The sequence below is a fragment of the Fundulus heteroclitus genome, chromosome 2 (genome assembly GCF_011125445.2).
Source record: "Fundulus heteroclitus isolate FHET01 chromosome 2, MU-UCD_Fhet_4.1, whole genome shotgun sequence".
Taxonomy (NCBI): Eukaryota; Metazoa; Chordata; class Actinopteri; order Cyprinodontiformes; family Fundulidae; genus Fundulus; species Fundulus heteroclitus.
This window is the reverse complement of record NC_046362.1, coordinates 15300697-15323463: the sequence shown is the minus strand read 5'-3', so window position 1 is coordinate 15323463 and position 22767 is coordinate 15300697. Positions and strand designations below refer to the sequence as shown.

Below are 22767 nucleotides of genomic sequence, written 5' to 3'. Positions count from 1 at the left end.
ACATATTTTATAATAAACAAAACATGGCAATACAAAGCAGGGGAAAAAAAATCATAGAACTTGCTGCAATTCCTTGCATAACAAAGTGACTTTGGACGGTCCTTGAACACTGAACTACAAATCTTGGTCGTTTTATTTCAGTAACAGAGTTTTCCGAAAGCATCAACTCCACTTTTTACTGCGGGGGGCGCAGCAACTTCTCTGAGCAGTGTCCTCTGTCAGTAAAAAGACATCCTCGCATTGCCGATCATCCTTGGTCACCAGCATCCTGAAATAAAGAGAATTTATTTTTAACTAATTAACACAAAAACAAAATTAACCACAGTGTCTGAGCAAGCGCTTTGAGTTTTACTCCTCTGTCAGTTTGAGAGAGAGGAACTGCAGTCTAAACGATAATCTGATTTATACACCCACGCTGCAAAAATAAGAAGCGTAAACTTCAAGGGAATCTTTTCAATTCCTTAACCTATTAAGCCCAGCAGAAGTTTCCCAAATGGATTTTTCCTCCTGAATATTTGCTCAAAAATAAATTCAATCTAATCACATTTTATCCAGCGAATACAAACTCGATTTAAATAATACTGGTTTAAATTTAGATAATCTGTGCGTACCAAATTAGTCTGTGATTAACTGAGGGAACTTACAGTAATGAACCCAGAAAAAAAAAGGTTAAATTCCTCCCCCAAAATTGGTTTCAGCTTGGCTTGACAATTTACTGATTCCTCTGATGTTAAATTTGGTCCAGAGCCGTTTTGGAGGTTAATTATTGATCCAAGTACTTCATGAAGCCAAAAGCTTTGTTCCTTTTACTGTACTCCAGATTGAGGAACTCATTCTGGTTTTCTTCATATATTAGTTTAGTCAGACAAGCGTTTAAAGTGACGGCTTGAGATCCAGACGTGGGTGCATTTCACGTGAGAAGTTTTAAAGCACTTAAAACTACAGCTTGTAAATAGATCATATGGTTTAGGCAACAGTTGTATTAAATGCATTAAAACAACCTTAGTGAAAACATGATTTTTTTTACTTCCGTTTGAATATTCAGTTTTTTTTTTAACTGTACCTTGCTACTTTTTGTCATCTTGTGTTACAACCACAAATTTCAATTTTTTGCTGACATTTTATGTGATATATGATTTTTAAGTTTAAGAAAAAATATGACACAAGTGTATAAGACACAAGTATGTATATATGTTTATATACATATAGTTTATATACATATAGATCACTACGATGTAAATAAGACAGCATATGCCCATCCCTATTACTTTTGTATTTTTTTGTATCCTTTTTGACCCATTGTATATATGAAGATTCACAGTATATAACTGAATGCACCTTTCCTACTCTGCACCTTCTTGTATGAACCGATGTGGCAAGTGAATTTCTCCACTGTGAGATCAATAAAGCCTATCTTATCTTATCTTATCTTATCTTATCTTATCTTTTTACAAACAAATATCCTAGAAGTATTGTGTATGTTTGTATTGAGCCCTTCGCAGTGAATACTTAGAATCTCCCCCGTTCTTCTTTGCAAAATGTCTCAATCTCAGTCGAATAGGATGGATATTGTCTGTGAACAGAGATTTTTCAAGTCTGGCAGAGGTTCGCAGGCGAATTTGGATCTGAACTTTGACAGAGCCATTCTAACACATATATATTCTTGGATCTAAACCGCTCCATCTGAACTCCGTCTGTATGTTTAGGATTGTTGTCTGGCAGGAAGGTGAATCTCCACTTTGAGACTCAAGTCTTTTACAGCTCTTCTTCAGCGATTGCCCTGTATTTTCCTCAATCTTCCCGTCAGCTCTGACCAGAATCCCTTGCAAGACTAATGTATTCCAACATTACGAGGCTGTCAATGCTATATCTAACAGTGAAATTAAATTACACACAGGCGGACTGCTGTTTAAGGGTTTCAGAGAAAAGGACACAAGTCCTTTTCCTTCCACTTTACAATGATGCACCACTTTGTGTTGCTCTGTCACATTAAAAACCAAATCAGATGCATTGAAGTCTGTGGTTGTAACATGACTACATTTGGAAAAGTACATGGGGTTGTGAATCTTTTTGCAAGCCACAGTCAGTGAGAGGGAATAATTCTGCGTTGTCATACTCAGCCAGGTGAACCATCAGCTCGTCCATGTTGTATCCCGTCTTAGCACTGCACTCGTGAAACCAAGCCTGGTAATGCTGTGCAAACAGAGGGGGGGGGGGGGAAAGCAAAAATCTTTTTTCATTTTTACATTTTAATACATTTTATTTCATTTTGCCTGCACCTTTAAGCGAATCAGTGCAGACAGCTCTTTGAATATCCAAATGCGGATCACCTCTGCCAGCCTCTCGCCCTCGGCTCTCGTCACTTCTCTGCTGCTGTCGTCTGCTAAGTCCACCTTGTTTCCGAGCACCATCAGCACAGTCCCTTCACACATCTTGTCCTGGAGGAAAAGCGTGCCACACTGAAGAACTCGCTCCGCTCAGGTGCAAAAGGAATAGTGGGTGCTCACACAGGTTTTTGTGGCAAACAGAAATATTCCCATGCCACTGAGATCCCTAGGGCTCATTTTTTTCAACAACGTGCATGTGCATTCAAATGACTGATTTACATTACCCAGAACAAGTCCGCCCACTTACCTTCACAGAATCCATCCATCCTCTCACTGCACTGAAGGAGGCGGCGTGAGTTACGTCGTACATGGCAAGGATGCCGTCTGCCTTCCGGTAATATTGTTCTGTGATGCTGCGATACCTGCAAACGTGACGTTGGAATTCGAAATGAGTTACAACGTCCAATCTGTTGACCAATCTGTTATCTGTTGATAACAGACTGGTCAAAGACTCTGCAGCTCAAAACCTCGCATCTGACCTCTCCTGGCCCGCAGTGTCCCACAGCTGCAAAGTGATGGTGGTGGAGTTCAGAATTAACGTCTTCATCTGGAAATCTATACCTGAAAAAAAAAAAAAAAACATTTCATCACAACATCCTCTAACAGGCCAACAATATCCAAGAGCTGTTATGTTTTTACATTACAGTTTTGGATTAAATGTGCTTTTTTTAAGAGCTTTTCATATAAATATTACATATTTTAGATATTAAAATCCTAAAGTAGCCAATTTCAGATGTAATCACAGACGCTGACCATTCACAGTTTTTCTGTTTGGTTTAATATACTCTTTCCCTTATGGATTTGCTGTAGAATTGTTGCCGTTATTGAGTGAAGCCCACATGTCAACAGACCTGGGTGCAGTGATGCAGTGCAATGCAGACGGTGCATATAGAAAATATTCATATCATTTTGTTACAATCGCAAACATCCCTGCATTTGATTGGCGGTTCATGTGAAAAGCTGGCACACAGCAACACATAATTGTGAGGTAGAAGAAAAAAGATACATTGTGTTTATTCTAATTATCTTTTTTTTTTTTTTACAACTAAAAGCCTAAAAAGTGCTGCATGCCTATGTATTTAGCCTCTGCTACTGTTACACTCCTAAATAAATCCAGCGCAAGGCGATCCACTGCACATCGTCCATATCACACCATACTTATCGTGCTTCAGTATGGACACAAGAGCTGCTCAGAGTTTACGGAAAGATGGGTGGAGCTAACTACAAGGACGCTGAAAGAAAACCTGTCAGAGGCTACAAAAGACTTGAGACTGTGGCAGAAGTTTGCATTTGAGGAGGCCAACAATCCTAAACCTAAACGTACAGTTGTTACTGTACAGTGGGATGGATTAGACGATGAAAGCATTTCATTGTGTTAGAACGGCCCAGTCAAAGTCTAGACCTAAATCCTTTTGAGCATTTATGGCAATAATTGAAAATGTATGTTCCTAGATGTCCTCCATCCAATCTTACCGCAGTTAAGATGTTTGCTGAAGAACCTAGAGCAAACATCTCCATTTCTAGATGTAGCACAACTGGTAGAGACCTAACCCAAACAACTTCCAGCTGTAATTAGTGTGAGAGATGGTTCTTAAAAGTATCCAGCTGATTGTACTGTATTCAACTCAGATGTGGGCCACACTTTTCAGATTTTAATTCAAACAAATGAGAAAACCCTGTATCAGTTTCTTTTCCTGCCAAGACAATTCATCACCCACACGTCGAATTCAAATGACATACTTTGAAGTTTGTGGTTGTTAAGAGGGTTAAAAAGTTCATGATACTTTTCTCAAGGCAAAACTCTTCCAACATCCCAGCTGCTTTGTGCCACTTCCAGTGAGCAGCTCATCGATCTTTTTACTGGAGAAGACTTGGCCTTGGCTGAGGCACACATTTCATTCTAATCCCAGCAAACATGTGACTAAGTGTAAATACTAGGTGTGTATTTTTCTCAGGTAGAAATGACAGAGTACGGCGCCATGTGACTGTTTACACAGCAGAGCACTCTGTACTTTTAGGGACAGAGAGCTTAGAAGTGCAGTCAAAGACGTAGCATTAATCTGCATGACAAATGAATTAGTGTTGCCTAAATACGCTTATTTTTAAATTAAAGTAAAATCAACTACTTGTTGCCAAACGTCTCTAAATGTATCCTGAGCGATACGGCACCAAGGAACTGAGCTTTTTGTCGGCCCCAGGCTAAATACGAATAAGCAAAGTTTTACGCAAAGCTCTTAAATCTCAACCGGTCCATGCAGAAAAAAAACTTAGAGCAGTTTCGACTCGGTTGATTCAGACGCTGCTGGCGGTGGGTCATCAAGTTCAGCTGTCAGTTGAGAAATGGCGGGGCATCTGTCCCACAGAGTGGACCCACAGATAAACTGATCCAGTGTAGAAGCAAGTTACCCCAGGCCTCCTACGCTGCGACGGGTACGAATGAGCTCTGGTGATTACTTAGTAACCCTAGCCTCCACGGTTCAGGACCGTGCTAAACTGATGATACTGGTTCTGGAGAAGCTTCCTTCTGTTTATTTCTGTATTTGTTAAACCTTAGCATTAAAGTAAAATGTGTTAAAATCTCTGGTGTTCTTATAATAGTTATACAGCCAATGAAAAAGTTCCAGAACCAACTGTAAAGGGTGCATTTTATAAGAAGACAAAGGTTTTGTCACTTTGAAATTGATATTGTAGCAGCATGTTCTCCCACTGAAAGAGTTTGAAATTGCTCAGTAGTGGAAAAAAAAACACACATTATACAAGAAATATAGATTTTTAACAATACATCTGCAGTGCCAACGTTACTGGAAACCTATTGTGCTGCACGCAGATGTTTTTTTTTTTTTTTAAACACTCCGTTTTTCCATAACTTTCCCAGATCCTCCAGAGTCCTGCTTTTCTTCAGTTTATATTTTTTCTGTAGAGTCTGGTGCCTTAGCTTATAGGTGTGTTGCTCTGTTTCTTTGCTTTTCATTAGTTTGGCATTTTTTCAAATCCTCTGGTAATTCAAATGCTTGATGCGGAACACTCCGGGTTCCCACGGCCTTGGGTGAGAGACGGTCCGGCAGCATTGACGATCCTCCACTGTAACCAGCAGTGAGCACGAGCTGCTTTTCCACTTATTGGTCCTTTTTGTTTGCAATTTTAGTCTTATCTGAACAAAGTACATTGTTTAGGGTTCCTACTAGGGATGGGTAATTATACCATTTGTTATCGTGAACTTTTGAACATCATAAGAGTTTTCATTCATTGCTACAAACTATGCTTGATAATATTTGCAAACCAAAATATTGCTTGGATTGATAAGAAAAATTCAATATCTTTAAACAATAAAATTTCACTACCTAAATTAACCAAAGCCTTGAGTTCCTTATTTAATAATTGACAAATTGTTCAGTCCATATTGGCAAACCCAAGTCTGTACACATTTATCCTATGAAAGTTTGCTGTGTTTTCCTGACTTAACTTTAAGGTTTGCTTTAAAATATGAAAAGTGAGAGTTCACCACCAGGTTACGGGAGCAGGCTATAAATATGGCACATGGGGGGAAAAAACGAAATTGGAAGGTAACAAAGGAAGGCAGACACAAAGGACTCATGGAGGGAGGAAGGAAAGAGGGAACTAAGGTAGATATGACAAAAGGAGGGAAAGAAGAAAGAAGGAACGATGCAAGGATAGAAAGAAGAATAGATACATGGAGGGCGAAGAAGGGCACAAGGAAGAAAGGGCAAACCAGCAAGAGAGACAAGAAGGAAGCAAGCCCATAAGCAAGAAGGGAGTAACAACGTTTTGACAATGAGATAGCAAGTATGATTTTGTTTGCAAATGGCGTACAACTCGACTTCACATTTATTATGAAATCTACTAAGAGAGGGGAAAACATTCTTTGTGGAAATCATAAAAACATCGACAATGCTTGTGCTTTATTGAAAGACTCACAAACCCTCCTGTTATTGTACCACCAGAGCTCCACTCTACCAGAGGGCCTGCAATGAATTTGCCAACTTCTTTGCCGAGAAATTTCAAAAAGATTAGAGGGTTAATACCAATGTTATGCCCAAACATAACAACCGCAGAGAAAATTACATTTCAACTACTCAACTATAAAAGCTTAGAGGAAAATATAAGTATGCTAAGCTCCTCTTCCTGCTGTCTTGATATCCTACCTACAACCTTCCTTAAAAAAGTTCGACCCGTCATTGCATCTGACACGTGCAGAATCTCCATCCTGCCATTCATCGGTAAAGTTATTGAAAAAGCTGTTTCAGCAGTTAAACAGCTTCCTTACAATGACCAACCACTGATGTTTTTCAGTCCAGTTTCTGTGCCCACCACAGCACTGAGACCACCCTCGTCAAAGTGTTCAATGACATCCACATAAATACAGACTGTGGAAGAACCACAGTGCTAATTCTGTTGGACCTCAGTGCCTTATTTGACACTGTTGACCATGATATATTATTAAAGCAACTGGAGAGCTGGGTCAGACTCTCTCATACAGCGCTCAATTGGTTCAAATCCTACTTAAAAGGATTTCTTTGTGTCAGTAGGTAACTTCTCATCAGAGCGGACAAAGGTCACATGTGGGGTACCCCAAGGTTCAATCCTGGGATCCCTTTTATTCGATACCTATATGCTCCAACTAGCTGAGGTTATAGCATGAAACAAGATTAGTTACCATAACTACGCAGAAGATACACAGCTCTACATTACGGTGTAATCAGGTGTGCTATACAAATAAACTTGACTTTGTGTTTGTAGAACAGAAAAGCCACAATAACCGGTAACAACTTTTTGGAATGCAGTTCATCAGTGAGGTTTAAAGAGTATTTTGTGTTTTTGCCCATAAATTTTAAGGGGGCTATAATTACCCAATACAAGAGACTTTAAGATGAGGTGTCAAATAATTGAAGTGATATGGAACATATACTAGCATACCAATAAATAAATAAATAAATAAATAAACATTTTGTGTAACAGTGCAATATCTTTGCCAGTCATTTCAGAAATAGTTATTTTAGAGAGATTCATTACATAGATAAGATATTTGGTTCAGGTTAGGGACGTTTGCTGGCCAATCAAGAACAGGAACACCATGGTCATTGAACCAGCTGTTGGTACCTTCGGCACTGTGGGCAGGTGAAGATGTACCGACTTCAGCCTCAGTCCACTCCTTGTAAGGTGGTTATCCCTATTGCTGAGGCATCTTTTCCCCACCACATTTCTTCCTTCCACTCAATATGCTTGGATACAGAACTCCAAACAACTACCTTCTTCAGCAATGGCCTTTTTGTCTCTCATCCTCCTTGTGAAGGGTGTCAATGACGGTCTTCTGAACATCTGTCCAGTCAGCAGTCTTCCCCATGATTGTGTTGGCTACGGCCCCAGAGGGAGAGACCATTTAAAGGCTAAGTAAACCTTAGCAGCTGTTTGGAGTCCATTAGCTGATTTAGGGTGGGACACCATGGAGTTTCCAATAATGAACTTTGTTAATAGTATTCTAATTTCCTGAGACTGATCATCTGTAAGCCAAGAAATAAAGACTTAAAATATTATATGTGTAATGATTCTATATAGTGTATGGGTTTCACTTTCTGTAATGACAAAATATGGGACTTTAACGCGATATTCAAAACAATTTTTTGCGATGAACTGATACGCTAGTGGCATAATGGAAGAATTGCTTACCCACAGTAGAGCTCATTTTATTGTAGTAGTGTCCTGTGCAGTAGTGCTGGATGAAGGAGGTCTTACCCACCCCAGAGTTACCCAGAAATACCACCTTGAACACTCGCTGTGGACTGACAAGTCTGCTCTAAAATCAAAGTAAAAAAGCACCAAACTTGACACTTTTCTTGGTCTAGTCTTATATCTGTTTGAGGGACTATTAAAGACTCTCCCCACCTGAGTTTGCATCTGTTCAACATTTTCACCCATGACTGTACACGACGTTAGGCGTGTCTCGGATGAATCTGTGACCTCTTTCGTATCGGTCAGCTCCAACTCATCAGAATTGCTCAGCAGTCTTCAGCATCGACACACAAAAGAAAAAAAAAAAAAAAACTGAATCTGGTCTGCCTCGTTATTCTAAAAATGAGAAATGTAAGCGTTCAGGCATACAAACCTTCTCCCTGGCTTGTCTTGCAGTAAGTAGTTGCTTAAAACTGACCCTCTCTTCTGCAGAGACTTGGTGATGTTTGGATTCTAAAAGACCATTTGGACAGTGAAGTAAAAGAAATGAGTAACAATTGGATTTTGAAGCTGTAAAACAATCCTGAATATTTTCTTTAGTGTGAGCAATAAAACAATTTTTCAAAAACCATGAAAGTTTTCTGTGTAGCGAAACAAACTGCTTTGCACATTTAAAAAATAGGAAACGGAGTCAAAAAAAAAAAAAAAGATACTTTTACTCTGCTGCAAAATAATTTTTCAACATTTATTTTCCAACAATACACTTTTTTTATATAAATTAAGTTAATGAAAAAAAAAAATACAACATCATGTGCTCAAAGACACGTACTTGAATGGAATTTAAACAGGATAAGAAATTTACTTACAAACAAGTGAGAGTTTACTATCCATCAACTTTCTTACAGTGAACAAATACGGTATGACACATATTAAGCCATTTCAATTTACTTGTTGGGTTCTACAAGGCAACGCAAAAATAACTTTTCTGCACGTTGACACAGGAGAGTAAACGTCCAAGTACAAGCCTTCGCTTCACTGACCATTTCCACAGAAAACTTAGCGGATCATTAAATCATTAGTAGCAGCTGCCCGTTTGAGTAATCATTGTCCAGAGGATGGAGGAAAGCGTAGCAGTTTTCCAAGACTGGGCTTAGGTTGGGTAAACCTGCCGAGTCCAAGGGGTACAAGGGTCCTCGCTGAAGTAATAAGGTAACGGCGAGGGGGAAAGGACAGAGTGTCGATGACTAACCATCTTAAGTGTATGCTGGGCATCTTTCTCATCTCGCAGCCTTCTGTTCATATCCCTGAAAGAAAGAAAGAAAAAAGTTGTAAAGACGTGGATAATATGGAGAGAAATTGTTATCAAAATAATTGCTTAGTGAAATATCTGTAATAATCCATTCAAAAACAATCAGTTTAACCCCTCGGTCAAAAAGAAAGAAAAAGAAAGTCTTTTGGGTTTGGTTACAAGATTATCACTTAAATCAATGTGAATAAAAAAAAAAAATTTTAATTGTTCAATTTGTACCAATGTTACAGGTTAATTTCAATAAATAAAAACTCAGAACGATATCATTCAAGTGTTTATTTCTATCAGCTTTAAATATGATGGCTTATGTCCGATGAAACCCCAAGATTCTGTTTGTAAGTAGAATAGGATTTTGAAGAAGAGCAATAAAACTGCTTTGTGGTCTACTCAATCATAAGGAAGGCTGCTGAACTGACAGCTGTCCTGCTGGCAGTCTTTGACATTTCTCAAAGAGGGTAGGCCGCAAAGGATATTTGTTAAATAAGCGGGCTACTTGCAAAGTTCTCTATCCAAGCATATGGAGGGGGGAACATGTAGTTAATATCTTTTGCCTCATCCATGGTGGAATCGAGAAGCACATGTTGATAGCATTAAAGATTTTTAGCTGCAGTGGTATTTTTTTGGCTTTGCGTACTTATACAGGCAGAGGCTGCTCTGCCAATAAAGGGAGCTTTATGCTTGACCAAGTTTGAGCTCCTTTCTGCGGGACAACTCTGCAAAAGCACCCCATCGCTCCCCCCGGGTACTTTATAAATAAAGATGGGCGGACAGCAGGGAATGGCAGACAGCCGCTGCCTTGTACTGCATGAGGTGGATGGATGGATGGACACTTCAGAGACAAAACAACAGCTTTCAGTGTGAAATGAGAGAAAAACTCAATAAATCCTGATGCAGCATGTCTGGGTATATAAAGCTGAAATCTCCTTTTTCCTTTTTTTTAACCCTTCAAGCGTGGTTCAGGCATGTTTGAAAATAATAAAATTATATTTCGGTTTGACCCACTCTGTTCATAGTGGTCCCTAATATGAATATTGTCGCTCTTCAGTTATTCTGGACTTCCTTGCAGAAAACCTTCTGATTTCTCCTCACCTTACTGAAAGGAGGGGCATTCACTAAAACATGGTTTGAACCTGGTCTTCAACAGAGCGGCGAAAAACCCAGGCTGAAAAACAAAAAACAAAAAACTGCTCCTGAAGATGCTCCGTGAGATGGGCGGCCGACGCCAGCTAGTGGAACTGGGGCTTAACCGTCTCCTGGAATCTCCTCCATGCTCTTGAGACTGTGATGGCATGTGTTGATGAGGCGTCCTATTGGACTGCCTGTAAAACCTTTGTAAGGTCCAGGTATCATCTCATGCTACGATAGTGACACTGAATCTGGTCAAATGCAAAACCATTGAAAAACGGTCTAAAAAAAAAAAAAAAAGTAGGCAAAATTATCTGTGGTCTCCACCTGCAAAGTCATTCCAATTCCATTGTTTGCCATATAGCGCCCCTGTTAAATTCATTAATACCAGATCTGCTGCTGATTTAACCTGATCAATATTCCAAGAGTTTAACGGACTTTATATAATACTCTGAAAAACAATCTAATTTTTTTAGTAGTGTATTTTGGAGCAACCATATTAAACCATTTTACTTTTACCCAGTTCCTGGTCAAACACAGTCGATCAACCCCCCCGACACACACACACACAGATTTTAAACCTGTTTGGATAAAACCTTGACTGAACTTACCTTAATATCTCAAGTTGTCTCAAGAGACTTTCCTTTTCCTTTTTGATGTTTCTTGATACCCTCGTTATGTTTCTACAGTTACACAAATAATAAAAAGAGCTTATGAATAACCAGTCTGCAAATTATTAACAAATAAACTAGAAGTTATCAACTCTCCTGAAAATAAAAAAAATAGGTAGCCTGAAAACTGTCTGACTGCCAAAAAACAAGGCCAAAAGTCGTAAAACGCTAAATTCCTCTGCACTAAATATCGTTAAATAAACATTTACATTTGTTGACAGAATTTCAGACACATGAGCAAGCTTTTACACATGAACCTTAAGCGTTTCTCTTCAGATTTAATACGCTCTGCTGCTGACCTCTGTCGAGCCACCTGCTCCTGGGTGTCGTTGGCCTGCAGCAGGCTGAGCTGACGCAGGGCAGACTGCAGCCGCTCTCTGCTGCTCTCCACCTGCTCCTGCAGCTGGCTGTTGAGGCTCCGCAGCTGCCGGTTCTGCTCCCTGATGTTGGTTTGCTCCCAACTCAGCGTTCGGATTCTGGTCTCGAGCTGAAGGCAAAAAGGTCGAGCTCCGTGAACGCAAACACTTCACAGAGATACTGGTCACCACCACCACCACCGGGATGCCCACCTCTTTCTGTTTGTTCATCGTGTTCTCCAACTCCTGCTCCCGCATCCTCAGCTCCTCCTCAAGCCGTTGCCCTCTCTGCTTTTCCTTAATGCTGTCCTTCATGTCAAAATGGAAGGAAATAAAAAACGCAAATATAATTATGCCATTTTGCTGAATAGGACAATGGTTGAACCTTCCAACAAATACGATCCTCCATATTCATTTCTACTTCTAGTGGAAAATGTGCAAAAAGCCTTAAAGATTATGCTTTTTTTTTTAATGGTAACGGCACAATCCCTGACAGAAAACTGAATCAAAGGAACTTTCATTTGAGTAAAATGATTCAGTAAGAGGATTAATAAAATGAATTTCCAATAATTCCCATTATCCTGGGATATAAATAAGAGTAAGAGCTCAGTTTGGCTGAACCACTCTTCAAAATAGGAAAGATAACAAGCACTTCCAGTAATGCAGATGTGCACGAGGGGTATAGTAACAAAAGTAAACAGACCCAAAAATTGAATTCGAGAACTACCTTTTGGGTCACCAAATCTCTGTAACAATCATATTTTAAGACTTTTGAGCACATCTTTATCAGGAATACCAAAACTTGTGCAGGGCACTGTATACCTGTACCTGAGCAACCCATTTCTCTTTTTCCTCCCTGATCTGGCTTTCCATCTCTTCATATATGGATCGGACCATCTTGTCATGTTCGCTCTCCCTTCTGAAAGCACAAGTTAAAAAAAGTAGCTCACTCCAAACGTCTTTCATATAAAAGCGAGGAGCATTTAAGCAGCAGGGTGGAAGCAGCCCACCTGCAAAGAGCTTGTTCCAGGGCGTCTCTCTCTCTGATGGCGTCCTGCAGGTGGGACACGGCGTGGACCAAGAGAGCCTCCAGGGCATTGAGCAGCTCTGGGCTGTCTCTCTGGAGCTCACACCACAGGGAGAAAAGCTCCTGGTGGCTGTTTAAAAATACAAAACCATGCACTCAACACGACTATAAAACAAAATCGGTAAATGACAAATCTAAGAAATAAAATGTCCTATGTTAGGAGCTCAAAGTTTGGGGTTTCCTTCATAATCACTAGCAATATAGCTTAACTCGATCCATCTACAGACTAATGACAGCAAGTACAGCAGCAATTTAAACTGATTGAAAGTTTAAATTGCTTTATAATCTACACATGGAAAAAAAACGAACTACATTTTGCAATTTCAGGCAAAAAAAAAAAAAAAAGCCTGTTTATTTTTACAACAATCCTACAAATATAATGAAAATCTTAAATTTGTTTCCTGATGCTTTGGAAATTAAGAACCATGGATACACTCCACAGCACACGGTTCACATCATATTCATAATCATTAGCTAAAAGTGCTGCTGCTCAAAGCCAAACCCCACTCCCTCTCTTCTCAGAGCTGGTGCATCTAGTAGTCGTGACCTTTTCTAACTGGGGGACAATTTCATCAAGACTCTGCAAGTAAAATGCCTTACTCTTTGAAAATCTTGTCAGCGCCGAGCTCCATTAGTATGTTGACAAATCTGGCTGCGGTGGGGTCCTGGGACCAGTCCACTTCTTCCCTCTCTGCCTTCGCTCCGTCTGGGCTGAGCTCAGTCGTTTCATCCAGACCCATCAGTTCACCTGAGCCAAGGAAAAAAACACAGACGCCGCGTGTAATGACGAGTGCTTTGCAAACGTATCCACACCCCTTAAAACGTTGCCCCCCATCTGTTGTGTTACAATCACAAACACCAGGGTATTTTATGCGATAGACCAACGCAATGTACTGTACGGTTGCCAAGTGGAAGGAAAATTATGCATGTTTTTTTTTTTGTTAACAAATGAAAATCTGAAAAGTATGAAATGCATTTGTATCTTTTTACTGTTATCTGCGGCAAAAAAATAATTACCAAGACATGGCCTTCAAGCTAAATTGACAGTCCAGCCAAGGATTAATCAGAGAAGCAGTCTGAAGGCCCCCTTGCTAACTCTGGAGGAGCTGCAGAGATCCACAACTTGTGCGGGAGGATTTGTGGACATCGCAACTATAAGCGTTGGCTTTTTGGAAGAGCGGCAAGAAGAAATGCACTGCGTATATAATTACAGCACCTGCTTCCAAACACGTGGAACAAGGCAGTCTGGTTTGAGGAGACGGAAATTTACCTTTTTGGCCTACTTGCAAAATGCTATTTTTGCTATTCTTGGCAAAAATAAATAAATAATAACAGCAAATCACTCTGAACAAACCATTCGCCTTGTGAAGCATGGCGGTGGGAAGGCTCATCGTGCTGTGAGGATGCTTTTCTTTAGGCGGGACAAAAAAAAAAAAATGGTCAGAGTTGATGGAAATATGGACTGAGCTGAGTAGAGGCCAAACTTTGAAAATAAGGCTGTTCGTAGCAGCAGAACACTCGACCAGCAGGGCAGAGGTTCACCTTCCAGCAGGATGGGACAAAACGCAGAGCTACAGTGGATAAGATCGTAGCATATTCATGTGATGGAATGAGCCCGTCGACATCCAGACCTGAAACTAACTGGGAATCTGCAGCAAGGCCTGAAAAATCAACGTCCCAGTCTGACTGAGCTTGAGCCATTTTGCGAAACGAAAAGTGCCTGATTTTAAGTCAGGAGACTTCAGCGCTGCTCGAGACGCAATCAGAAATTGTGATCTTTTACAATTCTAAATGTTTTTTGAATATTGTTTGTACAGCACTTTTACGCAGCTGCTGTTGTCGTTTCAAAGTGCTTTATAAATAAAGCAGCAGTAGAAAAGACCGCTGCTGGTATTGCAGTGAAAGGTGGCTCTGCAAAAACACTGACCCAGGGAGGCTGAACACAAATAACCCAACCCCACACTTATTTTTATGTATATTTTTTCTTCCCCTTTACATTGACGCACTACTATATGTTTGTCTGTCACGTGTGAAAAAGTCAAAAAAGGGTATCAATATATTTTTTTTTTTTGCCAGGCACTGTATCGGACAAACAAGCTCTGCTTCGTTTCCCAATCCCTGCACGCTCACCGAGTCCGGTTTTGAACTCAACAGGAGTGAGGAATCCGTTGTTCTCGCGGTCCAGACTTTCAAACACAGTCTCCAGCTGTTCCGGCGAGAGTGGCAGTTCGCCCTCCAACCTCTGACGAGAGAATCCGAAGACATAAAGCTCAACGCTTTAAAGTTGGCCTAAATGTTGCCGCACGGCCAAACTGGCTGCCCTACCTGCATGTCTCGTTTGGTGATGAACCCTTTCCCCTCTTTGTCACACAGGACAAACAGCTCTTTGGCCTTGCCCAGGGTCTCTGCTTGTGGACTTGGCGGCTCTCTGGCCCGCGGCGAAGCCAGAGGACTACGTCTTTGACCCGGCCTGGGGCTGCTAGAGGGTAGGCTCCGTAGTCTGGGGCTTATGGGGACCGCCTCGCCGCTGCCCTGTCCCACCAGCACTTCTCCATCGTTCAGCCACATAGACATTCCTGTAGAGACAAGAAAGATGGATAAATGAGCCCCGTCGTCATGTCTGATCAATATCTGGACCACAAAAGAGGACTTTAACTTTTCCGAGGAACTGGAACCAGTGTCGTTTTGGTATGACAGTGTGAAATGCTGCCTTAAATAGTAGGAAAGCACCTGTGAGGCTACTCCTTTGTTAAACACAAGGTGCAGAGCAAACCGTGACCGCGTGCAAAGCTACCACCACAGGCTGTCAGTCCTCCCCACGCAACATTTCATAACACTTTCACACATCCTTTATCACGGCGCTTTTTGTTGTGGGAATTACTCCTTCATATTTATGGTCAAATTATCAATCCAAGGTGTGTCAGGAGGATCATATATGGCTTCACAGAGTCCCGGGCCGGCTGTCCTCGCTGAAAGCACAGCAGGATGTGTGTTAGATTAAAAAACAGGATGGTGTCACATGAGGAGAATTGTGCGTTCTTGAAGGGGAGGGCAGAGAGCAAGGGGAGAGGAGATGCAAATTAAACATTTGCAGTTGTTTGCATTGTCAAAGCTGCCACAATTACAAGCAGATTTGACTCTAAAACACTGTGGGGGGGAAATAGCCTTGATATATCCACATGTAATTTTCCATTACATGAATTTAGCTAGATTTTCGCCCCAATAAGACATAAATTTACATAATCACTAAATTATTATAAAGCTAAGAGAATATTTTTTATTTTATGGACTTTCTTGTGTTGGATGGATGAACGAACAAACTGAACTGAAGTCAAGCTCGGTATTGGAGAACATGCCTCGACCTTTTTCACCGTCTGTATCATGCTTCTCTGCTATCAGTGAAAACATAAAACCAAAACGCTGATAGTGGTTGTAAATTATCTTGGTGGTGGCTTGGGAAGTCTTCAAAACTAAAGGATATAGTACACCAGATAAGAGACTTGTGTCAACAGTGGGTTTTAGAGATTTAGTGTCAGGACAAGCCAGCCACACCAAAGTTCATATTAACTCCAATAGACACCATTTAGCAATGGCTACAAACCAAGCTCTCACATCTAGGTATATATATATATATATATATATATATATATATATATATATATATATATATATATATATATATATATATATATATATATATAAATATATAAAAGAGTGATCAAAGTCAGTAACAGAGTGGCAGAAGTTGTTATGCGTAACTATGTGGGTCAACTTTGAACATATGTTCCCAAAAAGACTGGAACTCTTGTGGGGGAAAAAAAAGGTCGTACAAAGAGATCGACCGGAGTTCAAATGGGTTGGAAATAGCATAAAATCGTTTTACAACTTATTAAAAGTGTCCAAACATGAGTTAAATGGAATGCATTAAATTCACGATCAGAGCAACGTTTTTAACCTGAGGAAACTAAACCCGCCACAATGAGACATTAAAGATTCATTAAGACAGAAACCCCCTACAAAGACTGCAGTTTACTGCGATCCAGCGAAAATAAAAATAGATCAGATTTAGTATTTCTAAGTGCCACCTGTTACCTAGTTGTTGAGAAGTTGCGCGGAGTTGAAGAAAGTCTGATTACTCACCTGCAGCAGCCGCTTTACTACAGTCCGCCACTATTTGACCACTCACCTCTGTTATTCTCTCAGGCGATCATCTCAACCGCTAGGGGGCGAGCGCGTGTTTTATATCCTTACCGTAATGTTTGCTGTAGCCTGGAAGCTGGGATCGGTTGCTACTTTTGTGACCGTGGGAGGAGTAAAAGACAATTAAGCAACATTTTTGTCCAATTATTTCTAAACGTATGTGAGTATGCATATTAATGTATATAGTTTGACGTGTATGTTTTATGCAAAACCTCTTCATACAATAATTTATGATTACAATCACTTATTTTTGCTAAGGAGCGCATAATGATAGCTTTTTTTAGACCGTTTTATACACTTTCTTTGAAATGTAGACTTTTACATACATTGTACATACATGTGTTTAGTGGAATAACCTCTATAAATTGGGTCTGACGTTTTGGGACTTCTTACACAAGCTCACAATACTTTGCTCAGATTTTGGCCCACACAGAACTGCTCTAAAAAACAAAAAACAAAACAAGGATAGGAATTTTTCAAACTTTTCAGTCGTGTTTCACAAATGCATCTAAAATGAAAGTGTTGGTATTACGGGATTTCAGTGTGTTCAAAAATTTACCATACTGATTGGTACTCCATGGAACTGGTACTGTGCCAGACTGCATCAGGCAGACTGAGACTTCTTTGTTTATTTGGGCGGTGATAAATGTGGGCAAACAAACAACAATAAAATGAGGGATCCCTCATGGCTCCATTCTCTGGCCAGTTTTATTCAACATCTATCTCATATGTTCTGCAAAGCTGCTTCTCCTGGCTGAGCCCAGAAGCACACAAATTGATGCATCTGTTTCCCAACATCACCGCAGTCCGATAATTGATAAAGGCATTTATGGTCTTGGGACTAAATAGGCCTCCATTCCATAGCTCCTGGTTAGAGATGAGCCATGTAGACCCACCAGGTCATATCAGCGTTCCCAGGACCAGAACTAAACAAGGTGAGGAAGCATTTAATTTCCAAAAAAAGGTAAAAAACAAAGCAACTGGACTTGTTTGCTTTGTTTTTTACTTTTTTTTTTGAATGAACATGACCTGGATGACTGAGAATCTTCCCCAGGAAAAGCATTTATAAAAGTGGGAGACGTGTTGAAATGTTTGGCTCCTTTAAGTATAAGGACTAAAAACATTATTGTAAGTAATAATAATAATAATAATAATAATAATAATAATAATAATAATAATAATAATAATAATAATAATAATAATAATAATGTGATGTTTAGATCTTTAATTCAATTATTGTCTTTTATTTAAGTTTCCATTGCTTTATTTTTCTGTGACGCGCCTTGCTCATGGCGCTGTAAATTAACTTGCACTCCCTTTCCTATCATTACGGTAGAAAGGAAGCGTTACCATGGATTTGCGGAAATGCCTGCCTTACTGCTGAAAAGGGCTGGGGATGCGTTGAGATTTCGGCGTTTTGGGGAGGGAAAAAAGTAGAGAGCCGTGAAATGCAGAGCTGCTGTTACTTCCGGTGAGTAGCCTGTGGCCATTAAAAACAAAACAAAAAAACACTGCTTGTGTAACAGTTGCTGTAGGAGTAAAAGGTGTGTAGATTATGTACGAGACCACACATTTATCCGTCTCCGAGATTATCCGCCACCAGAACAAAACAGCGCCAGACCCTCGTAATTAGGGGGGGTGAAAGCAGACGGAAGAACAGCAACAAAACAAGAGATTGTCGTGGCGCCCGCGTAAATTTAGTTCGCTCAGTCAGAGCTATAATCCCAGCGGCGACCTCTCCACATGGCTGCCTGTGTAACAGCGCGCTGACCTTACATGGATGGGTTTACTTCTAATTTAGCCGTCTGAGGCAGGGGAGCTCTTACATCAACTCGTCGTGGCGGCGGCGGCGGAGATTTCCACCGACCCAGGATGTCATCCTCCGCGGGACGTTTTGCTTCTCCCTGTTTACAACCTCTGTTTGTTTCCTCGCAGGTGATGCATTCAGGGGGCTTCTCCACACGAAGGACGCCGTCACACAGGATCAAACATGCTCAAGCACCAGGATTCCGCTGATAGTTTGGACGGACTTGTGTCCTCCTGACCGACTTCCAAATGAACTCTTTTTGACTGTGTGTAACCCCCCATGGACTGTTTTATTGAAGCACGCAAAAGGTTCGCGCTGACAGACGAGATCTCGTCCCCGAGAGCGTGAAGAACATCAGCCAGAGGGAAAGGTGGACAGTGAAGATCAGGTGAAAGATGCTCCAGACTGGGAACTACTCCCTGGTGCTGCTGATCCAGCTGGTCCTGCTGGCCTATGACCTCTTCGTTAACTCCTTCAGTGAACTTCTGAGGGGAGCTCCTGTCATCCAGCTTGTGCTTTTCATGTAAGTCAAAGAATATGCCGAGATACACATTATTATTGTTATTATAAGTCATCTAATTACAGTTAACCACTGGTAGATAGCAGAAATGCACCAATCAGCCTTTCCCGGACCAACACTTGTTTTTGGGATGAGGTCTGAGCTAACGGCTCCAATTTTGAATTAGAAATGACGGATTCACATAATCCTCATTTGTGCACGAAAGCGCATACTTTGACCCTCAAAGAGCAAAAGCTTCTTATAAGCTGTCAGTTTGACACCTTTTGATAAATCCAAACAGCAAAAAATCAATCAATCAGTAAATAAAAAAAAAAAAATCAATCAATAAATCAGGATTTGTAATGCAAATACAAATTAGCCAATCGAGGGAATGTGGCAATCTGATTGTTGCATCTCCGGTAAATATAGTTGAAACTGAAATCCTTTAGAGCTAAAAAGTGAGGTCATATTGATTACCTCTACAATGTGGTTTTGAAACGAGTGTGTACCACAGTTAGTACTGGAACAAAGAATCGTACTGCATTACCCCCCCCCCCCCCCCCACCTGTTGCTGCAGGTTCAGTGGTTGAAGGGATTGCCCACAGGAAAAACACACTCTGCTGTTCAGAAATACTCGAAAAGCACAGTCAGCCGTGGCGTTAAGATTAAAGGAGCCCCACCCATCACTCTTATTAAACCCGAAGGCTCTACCCAGACACGTAGCCCGACTAACGTCAGCTTATTGTTGACTTTCTATATAAAGAGCAGGAGAGCAAAACAATGGATTATTCTGTACAAAAATGCACTGCTTAATTTTGTGACCCCCCCGCTGCTGTTGTTTACTTGTCAAGAAAACAGTAAGAAATGAATACTGTAGCTTACATAATTGAGTAACGTTACTGCGGTTGTCACACAGGGTTACCTCGCCGTGAGAATTTTATAACGGCTCACTCCTGTTTCATACATAAGAGACACAAGTAAAGGTGGAGAAAATAAAAAATGTACCACTTTAACCTGGCCGTTGCTTGAATAGATCAAATTAAAGCTTTGCTTATTGTTTTTAGCTATAGCTTTTATAAATTGGGACTAATGAACGGTTTTGCTTTAGTTGACAAGGTACCTGGTCCTAGCAGCTGAAAAGAAAGAAAACTCTGAAATGCTCCATGTTTTACATCCTCTACAAGTAAAGTTTTTTGGCTATAGATGCATTGGTTCTTATTATTAGAGAATAGCCCTCCTTGTTTAAATCAGGTGACCTGTTTCTTCTTCTCGCCTTTTTTAAGAGGTTATCGTCTCTGATGAACCATAAAAAAAAAACACTGTGTTTGCAGCATCCAGGACATCGGCATCTTGTTCAACGTCATCATCATCCTCCTGATGATGTTCAACACCTACGTGTTCCAGGTCGGCCTCGTGTCGGTGCTGCTGGGCAGATTCAGGGCTCTGCTCGTTTTCTCCGCACTCTACCTGACCCTCAGCATCTGCTTCCACTGCTGGGTGCTGGTATGCTCAGGGGCCATGTGTCCAAAAAGCTGAAACTCAGAAATGAAGACGATGTCTGTCGGCGTTGGGTGTAACACGCTAACAGTGTACGGTGTTGGGGAAAAAGTATTTGCCCTCCCACGTTTAAAACCAGGTGAACTTTATTATCAGACAGCAAAAACCAGAGCAAGCCCAAAGAGCAGTTTTAGCATGCCGATTTCATTCATTAAGGAGAGGAACCAACTGAACCAAGGATTATTTAATTTCCCTTTGAGATTAATAAAGTTTATTGAATCAAATTATCCTGCGACAGACTGGCGACCTGTCCAGGGCGTACCCCGCCTCTCGCCCATTTAAATGCTGGAGATAGGCACCAGCAACCCCTCGCGACCCCATGAGGGATAAACCGAGTAAGAAAATGGATGGATGGAATCAAATTATCCACATTTAGTTGGAATAGGGCTGGACAAAATTTCAATAACGATATATATATGTAGGGATCGATAGACGTATATCAGTGATAGAAAAAGGGGTCAATAAAAACTTAATTAAATTAAAGTTTTCCTTCCGTTTACATTCTAGCCATGTAGGTTAATATTACAGTTGTTACATCCTCCCAGCCAATCACAACACAGAGCCAGGAACGCTCCATCACCAAGCCCCGCCTCCTTTAAAGAGTTCAGAGAGCATGGCTTTTTTTCTTTTTTTGGTAAAAAGATGGTTAAAAAATGGTTGTTTTCAATATATGTTTTCAATTTGTTTGATAATCATCAATATCGATCAATATGATTTTTATTTTATCGCTTTTTTTCCCTATATCGTCCAGCCCTAAGTCGGAAAGATGAGTCCAGTTTCCCACTGGAGCGAAACCTGTCTAATCACATGGAAGTAGGCTGAAGGGTCTGGAAAAACCAACCCATAACATCCTATATGCGACTCCGGGAGACAGCGAGTTACCAAGGGGTGACCGGCCTTGTTATGGTGCATCCTCGACTTGTCCAGATAAGATCAGTGCTTATTATTCACAAATAAAAATGGCATCTAAGGAAGAGGTCCAAAGCTAAAAAATGCCCCCGCAGCAATTTAAAAGACTCAAGCTGGCAGCCGTAGTCGCCAGGGATGGCGAAGCCAGTTATAGGGGTTAGGATGCAATTCCTTTTCCAATTTCCAATTTAAAGTTGCTTTAAATCGCTTTTTGACCTCATCAAATGAATCCGCCGTTGAAAAACAACCTCTGAGGGGGCAAATACATTTTCCCGGGCCTGTGCGATGGCTGTGCATTCCAGGTGTTTTGTCTCTTTGCCCCTAGAACCTGCGCTGGCTCGAGTCAAACCGCTTCGTGTGGACGGATGGCCTCCTGGCTCTGTTCGTGTTCCAGAGAACAGGTAATCAACCCGGGAGACGAAAAACCTCTCTGCCACGGTTTACCGTGGGCTCTTACTTACGCCTCGCGTCTGTTTCCAGCGGCTGTGTTGTACTACTACCTATACAAGCGCACAGCGGAGCACATGGGGGACCCGAGGCTGTACGAGGACTCCATGTGGCTGCGGGATCAGTTTACCAGAGCTCGTCAGTGACAACGGTACACGGTGCTGACGGGGAACACTGAGGGCTCCCCGTGGGAACCGCCTCCTGACCAGACAGGGCAGGATTCCCTACATGGGGACGCGTTGGACTGTAAGGGAACAGAGGCCGAGCTCTCAAACCGTTAGTGAATGACTCTGCGCGCGTTACCTGGCTCCTCATACTGAGGCAGACAGGCGCTTAAATGGTTTACACTGGCAGGCGAGCCAAGGAGGGCACATGTAGTGTAGTATTAATCAGGATTGAGCCTGTTAATCTTTGTGGCCTTTGTAAAAAAAACGATCTGCCACACACTTACTGCTGATGAAAGCGTGGTAAAAGTTTGGCCTGCCTTCACGTAATTCCCTGTTTTGTACCCATCAAGTCAAATCGGAAGCTGTAGCGCTAGTCCAGTTGATTTTTTTTCATTTTTATCCCCTTAAAAGCAATCAGATGTTTATGCCTTATTAGCGCGTTAGTATGTGCTGTTTACATGTTGAGAATGAGTTAAACAAGCCAATTTCTTATGTAAATTCTGTTTATTTGAATTGTCTTCACTGTTTTTTTTTTATCATTAAATAATCCTCATCTAA

General features: G+C 41.0%; 2 protein-coding genes across 6 annotated transcripts; one reads left to right on the top strand and one right to left on the bottom strand.

The window, feature by feature from the left end:
• Nucleotides 1-28: 28 nt before the first annotated feature.
• LOC105928141 (EF-hand calcium-binding domain-containing protein 4A-like) lies at nucleotides 29-18770 on the bottom strand. Of its 5 annotated transcripts, XM_036148952.1 has the most exons (19): nucleotides 16764-16797; nucleotides 15280-15592; nucleotides 14949-15199; nucleotides 14754-14865; nucleotides 13224-13371; nucleotides 12547-12693; nucleotides 12365-12455; nucleotides 11750-11845; nucleotides 11480-11667; nucleotides 11121-11192; nucleotides 9325-9379; nucleotides 8509-8588; nucleotides 8289-8409; nucleotides 8073-8199; nucleotides 2867-2948; nucleotides 2635-2749; nucleotides 2331-2438; nucleotides 2117-2193; nucleotides 29-268 (listed from the first exon to the last, which is right to left on the bottom strand). In XM_036148952.1, exons 3-19 carry the CDS (start codon nucleotides 15195-15197, stop codon nucleotides 163-165), a joined length of 1974 nt encoding a protein of 657 aa, XP_036004845.1. In that variant the 5' UTR covers nucleotides 15198-15199; nucleotides 15280-15592; nucleotides 16764-16797; the 3' UTR covers nucleotides 29-162. The 5 variants fall into 5 exon arrangements, with proteins under 5 accessions (XP_036004845.1, XP_036004849.1, XP_036004843.1 ...); XM_036148956.1 differs by lacking the exons at nucleotides 15280-15592; nucleotides 16764-16797 and adding an exon at nucleotides 18650-18770; XM_036148950.1 differs by lacking the exon at nucleotides 15280-15592 and having other exon boundaries at nucleotides 16764-16845.
• LOC118556573 (transmembrane protein 138) lies at nucleotides 18173-22767 on the top strand. The gene is made up of 5 exons (XM_036148969.1): nucleotides 18173-18294; nucleotides 18759-19153; nucleotides 20461-20632; nucleotides 21921-21996; nucleotides 22076-22767. The coding sequence occupies exons 2-5, from the start codon at nucleotides 19026-19028 to the stop codon at nucleotides 22186-22188; spliced, it is 489 nt and encodes a 162-aa protein (XP_036004862.1). The 5' UTR covers nucleotides 18173-18294; nucleotides 18759-19025; the 3' UTR covers nucleotides 22189-22767.

Coding starts and splice junctions, on each gene's coding strand:
- LOC105928141 (XM_036148956.1), bottom strand. CDS start 15,197: ATGTCTATGTGGCTGAACGATGGAGAAGTGCTGGTGGGACAGGGCAGC. Junction 11,668..11,749: donor CGATGAACAAACAGAAAGAG/GTGGGCATCCCG, acceptor TTTTGCCTTCAG/CTCGAGACCAGAATCCGAAC. Junction 2,949..8,072: donor TAAAATGAGCTCTACTGTGG/GTAAGCAATTCT, acceptor TTTTTTTTTCAG/GTATAGATTTCCAGATGAAG.
- LOC118556573 (XM_036148969.1), top strand. CDS start 19,026: ATGCTCCAGACTGGGAACTACTCCCTGGTGCTGCTGATCCAGCTGGTC. Junction 19,154..20,460: donor ATCCAGCTTGTGCTTTTCAT/GTAAGTCAAAGA, acceptor CTGTGTTTGCAG/CATCCAGGACATCGGCATCT. Junction 20,633..21,920: donor GCTTCCACTGCTGGGTGCTG/GTATGCTCAGGG, acceptor CTTTGCCCCTAG/AACCTGCGCTGGCTCGAGTC.